General features: G+C 46.1%; 1 protein-coding gene across 1 annotated transcript in view; it reads left to right on the top strand.

Moving 5' to 3' along the window:
- Positions 1–891: 891 nt before the first annotated feature.
- Positions 892–8,014, top strand: part of UBE2R2 (ubiquitin conjugating enzyme E2 R2) — a 51,060-nt gene continuing 43,937 nt past the window's right edge. The window contains exon 1 of the mRNA XM_058823456.1: positions 892–1,153. Coding sequence (XP_058679439.1) covers positions 977–1,153 — 177 coding nt within the window. The 5' untranslated portion in view covers positions 892–976. The remainder of the gene's footprint in view (positions 1,154–8,014) is intronic.

Here is an 8,014-nt window from a genome sequence, read left to right as displayed (position 1 = left end):
TGGTCCAAATGCTTCTTTACCTGTGTCCTTGGGGAGCCTATTCCACTGCCCAACTACCTTCTGCTGAAAAACTTTTTCCTGATATCCAGACTAAACCTCCCCTGACACAGCTTGATGCCATCCCCTCAGGTCCTGTAACAGAGATCAGTTTCTGCCTGTCCTCTGCCTCTCCCGGGGAGCTGCAGTGAGGCCTCCCCTCAGTCTTCTCCAGGCTGAACAGGCCAAGTGCCCGCGGCTGCTCCTCACACGGAGGAGCCACCCTCTGGAACGTTCATCATCCTTGAGGCCCTCCTGTGGACACTCGCTAATGGCTTAAGGTCTCAAGCTGTGCCAGGGAAGGCACAAGGTGGACATTAGGAAGAATTTCTTTACAGAAAGGGTCATCATGCATTGGAATGGGCTGCCCAGGGAGGTGATGGGGCCATTGTCTCTGGAGTTGTTTAAAGAAAGACTGGACGTGGCACTCAGTGGTGGTGTTGGGTCATAGGTTGGACTATGGTGCTATCACAGATCTTTTCCAAAGGACTCGATGCTGTGATTTTGTAAGCCCCCACTACACCATAACACTGCGTCTCACCCCTTCACCCCCCGGACTCCTCCTCCCCGTCGGCCACAGCGCCAGCGAGCGCAGTCCCTTTAAGGGCACGCGGCGGGGGGCGTGGCGCGCGGCAGCGCGTGCGGCGGGGCGTGGCCCGGGGCGAGGCGGGGCGTGGCCTGGCTGTGCGCCGGGGCACGGCCGGGCGTGCGGCGGGGGCGTGGCCCGGGGGCGCGGGGGGCGCGGCTAACGGAGCGGCGGGGGCGGGGCCGGCGCGGCGCGCTGAGGTCAGCGCGAGCGGCGCCGTCACAAAAGGAAGTGGCGGCGGCGGGGCCGTCAGCGCGGGGAGGGGCGGGGGCGGCACCGGCACCACCGGCACCGGGACCACCGGGAGCGGCACCGGGAGCGAGGAGGCGGCCGCGGCGGGGGCCGCGCCGCGCCATGGCCCAGCAGCAGATGAGCAGCTCGCAGAAGGCGCTGATGCTGGAGCTGAAGTCGCTGCAGGAGGAGCCGGTCGAGGGCTTCCGCATCACCCTGGTCGACGAGTCCGACCTCTACAACTGGGAGGTGGCGATCTTCGGGCCCCCCAACACGCTCTACGAGGGCGGGTACTTCAAGGTACGGGCCTTTCCCCCGCGGCGCGGGCCGCGGTGTGGGGCTGGGCCGGGGCCGGGCCTGCGGGAGGGGGCACGGGCACGGCCTGGGCAGAGGGGGAGCCGCGCCACGGTCGCCGCTGCGCTGCCGATCTGTTCCCCTAGCCCCAAAGAGCCTCCCGGGGAACCTCGGCCCGGCGTGAGAGTTCTGCCCTTCCGCCCCGAGTTGCCCCCTGGGCTCTGCTCTGTGCGTGTATTTCACGGAATTGTTACGGTTGGGAGGGACCTCTGGAGATCATCTAGTCCCGTATTTCCACATCCTTTTAGTAGCTGATGGGAACTTAGAGGAAAGATGGGGCAAGACTATTTACAAGAGCGTTTAGGGACAGAACAAGGGGGAATGGGTTCAAACTCAAAGAGAGTATGTTTAGCTTAGATATTATGGCGAAATTGTTCATTGTGAGGGTGTTGAGGCACTGGCACAGCTTGCCCACAGAAGCTGTGGATTCCCCATCCCTGGAAGTGCTCACGGCCAGGTTGGATGGGGCTCTGAGCAACCTGGAATAGTGGAGGCTGTCCTTGCCCATGGCAGAGGGGTTGGAACTAGATGATCTTCAAGGTCCCTTCCAACCCAAACATTTTATGATTCTGGGATATTTATTTCAAAGTAAGAGGCTTCCAAGCCATCCGTTGATAGCTTCACTCATTGATGGCTAATTCAGTGTAAAGGCAGTGTTTTCCTCAGGACTCCGTAGGCTTCAGGGCTGTTTGGCACAATTTTTTTTCTACTCCTGTGTTCTTCCTCTCCACACTTTAAGAAGGCAGCCTTCAAAGGGCTGCAGCAACACATAATGGGTGAAGGTAGATTCAATTCCTTTCTCAGCCTTCCTGTTAATACAAAAAAACTTTTGTGGTTGCTATTTCCACTCTTGTGAATACAGCAAGTAAGAAATCTGGCACAGCCGTCTCAGAAAAGACCTGAAGGGAGTGTACTTAAATTATCAAAACAACTGGAGGAGGGGGAGTTGCACTTTTTTCTTAAAACAGGCAATTGGAAAACCTTTGTTCCTGCAGAAGATGTGTGGCACCGGCACACTCCTATGTGCTTGATGTCTGCTTGATCTCTGGCAAAATATTGTCCCCATGAGCTTGCTTCTCCCAGCAGTTAACTGTTTTAGTTGTGGCTCCTGCATCTCCCATTTCATGCCCTTTGGCTTCTCTCAGACTGAAAAAAGAAAATTGGATGATGTCTTTGCTTGACTAACATGCACCTTCAGTGCCTCTTGGTCTGGTCAAGGTTTAAGAGCTTTGTTCCACAAAACCGAAATAACCTGTAGCTTGGGGAATAAAAGATTTGAGTCATGTTCAGTTTGGCCTCATTGTTTGGAAGTAAAGGAAGGCTTTGGCAAAAGACTTGTCTTTTGTAATGAGTTGGCTGGCTTACTCACGTAGGTGTGATAGGTGTATTCTTAGACTCACCTCCATTATTACTTATTCAGGAAGTCGCTGGAGCCTTTAGTTGGTAACAGTGTCATCTTTACATCCGAATGGTCTGGTGACCTCTTCCTGCACTTAGATTACTCATCCATTTTTTGTCAAAGAAATCATGACTGATCAAAATAGTTTTGTTTGGTTGGGGAGCTCTCTGGACTGCATATTTGCAGTTGTTCCTGGAAAGAAGCTGAAGCTGCCTGAGAAGTAATTTGGGATGTGTGTGAACAAGTGTAGATTTAGGCAAGGCTCCCAGTTGCCTTACCTCAGCACTATGATTGGGTTTTTGGGTACTTGATGTCCTTGAACTGCTGTGCCTTTCTTCTAAATTCTTTTGACCAGCCCTGTGATGGTAGTTTTGAGCGTGGGAAGATGAGGTCTCATGATGCTTCCACCCATCCCCAGCAGTGGGATTCCCTGCCAGTGCCATGGCTGAAATCTCTTGTGTGTTGTTTCTGTCTCATCTTTCCTCCATGAAGAGCCCTGCATGGAGGATTTTTTTAGTATCTGGTCTTTGGTTATGCATCTTGACTTCTGAGACACAGAAGAAAGAGTTCTGTGAGAAGTGATATTCTCGGCTCTCTTTGTCTTAGGTCTTCACATGTGTTAGACTCTGCTTATGGAATAATTTGGAGATAAAAATAATACCGTAACATTATTTGATGGGTGACTCCTGCAATATAGTAATTGTATGTGCAAGTCTGAACTAGTGCTCACCTTGCATGTGTTTCATTTTCTGTATTTATTAACTTGATGAAATATTTAGCTTCATCTTGTTTTGTGATTGCAGTTTAGTAAGGTTAGGAAAGTGGGATTAGAAAGACACAGTTACAGGATGTAACTTTTTTCAACTTTGTGGCAGTGGGAATTGTGTTCCACTAGAAGCGTAGTTTAACAGCAGGACCTTGAGGCAAAGTACACAGGCTTCTAGTTAAGCTAGAGCACAAATACTTCAAGGAAAACTTGTGGTTAAGGTGACTTCAATAAAGAAAGTGTTAGAGATGTTGATTGGGGAATGCTATTGCTTGATTTGTGCTTTGGGAGCTCTTGGGGGTGGTCACATCAACTTTTGGCACCTTGTTTATTCTTGGAGAGGTACTGCCTTTCTCTCTGGGTTGTTGGAGTAGTAGAATAAACTGAAATGAGAGACATGCTCTCTCTGCACCTCCTTGACAGAAGCTACTGTCTAAAGCTGGTTCAACAGCTTCAACCAAAACAGATTCTGGTTACAGCTGCAAGTCCTTTAGCTCTAACATCTGATAAATTGAAGCAGAGAATAAGTACCCTTGAATGTTTGTTTAAATGGTAGGTTGTCAACATGCTGGCTATAATAAAGCCAGGGACTTCTTAAAAATTCAAGTGCAGTGTCTAAGCATATTTTATCAGCTAATGTAGCATGCCCAGATCTGCTGCAGTGCTTCAGGGTTTAGCACTGCCATCTAGATTAGCCTCCAGGAGCAACAGCTATATGAGCAGCAGCTTGTATCAGCAAGGGAACATGCAGCTGCCCCCCACCCCATTCCTGTGATCAGCTGAAGGTGGACATCTGAAGAGAAGTAACATCAAGCTTTGTCTTACCTGGTTGACAATATGGTTATCCCAGTCACAGCCCCATCAATGAAGAATTATTATATTATTCAGTCATGCTGTATAGCTTTGTAAGGTATTGAGCAACCTTAAAGTTCTTGACTACCATCCTCAAAGAAGGAGTTGAGCTATTCCATGCACTGGTTAGCTCTCTTCTTTGCTGGTAGGGGAAAAACAGTTCAGGGACAGTGATGTTAAGTCCTTCAAAGAGGTCCCTCAGCTGCTGGCAGTAAGAAATTGCCAGTTTGACTAAAGTTCTAGCAGAATCATTTTTGTTGGGCCACAGGTATTGAACTGCACTAGGTGAAATTGGTTTTGTTCCCAGACTCACTCACAAAGTGTAAAGGTGAAGTGTGGGTAGACCTTGTTGTCTAAAGTGCTGCTTACATCTGATTCACTTGCTGAGTTTTTTGAGTGACAAAAGGAAGATTTTTCTCAGAATGAAGTGCTTTGTGTCCAGGTCACAGATAGTGACAATTGCTTCTTTCTTAGCTCAGCTTTGAAGGACATGGTGTAATAAGTTGGGTCTTTAGATCAGATTCCACTGGGCTGTGTGGTAGTTCTGAATTGCTCTGGAAGTGATGGAAATAGGTCTGGTTTTGCAGGCAGTGCCTGAGCAGCAGAGAACCAGAATGTGCCACAATCTGCAGAACTAAGTGTGATCAGTTCATCAATGCCACCTTTTGCTATAGGCATCTTTGGTTCATCCGAGAGGGTGCTTTGCTACATGGCAGAACTTCTTCATCTTTAATTTTGGCAGCTGATACATAAATGGGGATGGCCACAAGAAAGGTTATTATGCCGTAATCTGGGGCTGATAGGTACTAGGTGGTCTACATCTCAATGGCTGAGGGCTGTGCATGGTGAAATCTTTACCATCTCAGGTGACCATTCTTCCCTATCTTGAAATCCAGTGTCTTTCTGTAATGCTGGAGCATTATCTTCAGGGCCTGGAGATTGATGAACCTCTGCCCAGTGCTTTGATTGAAGAGTGGATACTTGCTGGACTATTTAAAAGTGTTTCCTGATGGCTTGCTTGAAGTCCTGAATGTTTGGTGCAATTGTACCTTAGCAAGAGAGGTTTTAATTGTTTTGAGAAAGACAGGTCTTCTGATTTTTTTAGTTGCATGGTATTGTAGTTGTGCTGAGAGCCAGGGTTTCAGGGAAGGTACAAGTGAAAAGTTATACAAATAGAAACTTCATTAGCACTGCTCAGAAGCATGATTTGACCAAGCACACTGTGTCAAGAAGCGTGTTTAATGTAGACAAAAAGTCAATATTAAAAACTCCTTCAGAGGTGATTCAGGCTGGGTAAATTAAAATGAATATACCTAGCATGAAAGGAAACAAGAAAAATTAACTACATTGTTAAGAGTTACTGTTTCATAGTTCTTAAGGCAGTTTATTTCATAAGGTACTTTTCCTACTTGAAGGAACAAGCCTTGACACATGAGTTGGAAGGGGAGAAAAACACCAAGCATTATGATTAGTTTTGTCAAGTAATTTAGGGGCTAAATACTTGTCAAGGCATTGTTATCCGTGCTTTTTGTAACTCATTAGCCCTGTGCTGTATAGAGTTCTGTATTGTATCTCAGCTTCTTCCAGGTGATTTGATTTCAAAGTAACTTGCAAAATGTGTTAAGATTTCAGAGCAGGAAATAGATGGAGAACCAGTCAGTTACCAATAACTGATGGCAAAAATGAACACCATGTTTGAAAGTTTGGTGTTGTAGTCTACTTCTCGTGATGCTTAAAATTAGGCAAATAGAAGTTTTCTAATCACTTAGAATTATATAACTGATAGAACATTTAATTACTCAAAAATACCATTAATGCCAGGATGAAAATGTGAGGTACTCTCAATACAAAAACTGCCTTCTGTGGGCTTCTGCATTGCAAGGTCCTGCAGAGTTTCTCTCTGTGTATTCTGTTGCCCTTAGGTAACATTGATGCTAATGAGCAGTGGTTTGGTGCAGCAAATGGACATGGTATTGCAGGTGAATGGGGCCCTGCTTGCTCCAGGACTATGGAGCTCCTGTTCAGTCTCAAAAGCCAAGGACCCTCCAAGCTGTCAGCAGGCAGGGAAGCAAAAGACTTCTTCCCGTGTTGGTTCATGGATCAAAAGCACAGATACGGTCCCAGACTCTCAGGCCTGGGGAATACCCCATTGCTCCTCCATTGCTCCTCACTCTGCTGTTGCAGACAGGTTTTCTGGTGGCTGTGCCTCTGCACTGCACAGACTACTCATCCATCCTGTAACCTGCTCTGGACATCATTGTATCCTCAGAAGGAGATGGTGACAGCTATCCCCCAGTCCTTTCCCTAGGGATCCTCTGATCCAGGTGGGACTGTGGTGTGTGATGAGAAGTTCAGATGGTGGTTTCCAGTTCTGATACTGCCTTAACATAGGAGATCATGTGCAGCTGGGTCCTGTTGTACAGCAAGAGGAGTGCTGTAGCACAGCCCAACTCTTCCATCCCATTAGAATAAAACAGAAAAGTTTCCATATCAGTAAACTGAGCACTGTTCATTTGCCTAATTTTTGTTCAGTGGTCCTTTGATAAGGTAAAATAGAACTTGAGTTTTAGGGTTTTTTCCTCAGGTAACAATGCAAGGAACTGTGCCTCTTTTTGTCTGTCTGTTCAAGAGATAGTAACTAAAAATGTGTAGACTTATATGTGGTTCATATTATAGGAATTAATGGAAAGTTTTGACTATATAGTGTTAGAAGAGTGGGGTTTTTAAAATTTTTTGTGTATAAATCCTTTAGATCCAGTATTGCAGTGATGTTGTCCAAGTGTCTGAGGCTTTTACACGTCTGTAACTTTTCAAAACTCAAACATGTTTTTACCTTGCTGTTTCTGAAGTCACTCTTATGCTGGAGAGCCTTGCTATTTTACATGTTAATATATCCACACAGGGTACCTTCTCTTTAATAGCACCTAAGGTCTGCTATACAATGCTTGTTTTGCATCTGGAGGGTAGGGAATGTCAGGAAAAAATGCTTGCAGAACCTTAACTCTGATCTTTGATGTGCAGTTTTGTTGTGTGCCTTTTGGCGTGTTCATCAGGTGTTCAGGGTAATTAAAAGTATGGGCTAAATGATGGAGGTTTTACGCTGAACTTCAATGTAGCTGAGTTCAAGTTGGAAATGTCACAGTTACACATTGTCTGCAGTGTGGATGGACTAGAGATGACGTGACTCATAAATACAGCTGCTCTTTTGATTTTGGCTGCGTGTGATCAGATGTGTACATACACACATGCATGTACACAAAACTAGTCAGCTATTTCCGGAATGCTGAATCGTTTTTAGACTTAGTGTTTTTATCCACCATTATGGGTCAGGGGAATTGAAGTTAATCTTGCTAAGCTTTTGTGGTAGTGACTTGCTGAAAATGTCCCATCTCACCAGGCCAGTTTGATAGTAATAACTTTGGCATTGTGTACCCACCTTTGAAGCACTAGTAGCCAAGAGTAAATAAATTGATTGATTGATTGCCCGTTGTCACAGTTGCTGAAATATTTAAAATGCATTTGCCCAAAGTGGCTTACAAAGAGAAGAAAAATGAGAACTACTAAATTACTGTGTGTTTAGGATATTTTGGAATCTTGCTTGACTTGAAGAAATGTGACCTCAAGACTTCCTGGGTGTTCATTTTAAATTGAAGCTTCTACCCAGAGAACAACAAGAACTTAAAGGGGCTGAATGTTAAATGGGTGACACTTGGAGGCATCATAGTGTTTGTGGTTTAGAAAGAGAAGGCTGCCTGGCAGGCAGGCTGTACCTTACTACTTAAGGTTTCAG

Source organism: Ammospiza caudacuta, chromosome Z (assembly GCF_027887145.1).
Source record: "Ammospiza caudacuta isolate bAmmCau1 chromosome Z, bAmmCau1.pri, whole genome shotgun sequence".
In the NCBI taxonomy this organism is placed as follows: Eukaryota; Metazoa; Chordata; class Aves; order Passeriformes; family Passerellidae; genus Ammospiza; species Ammospiza caudacuta.
This window is presented reverse-complemented; position numbering and strand designations above follow the sequence as displayed.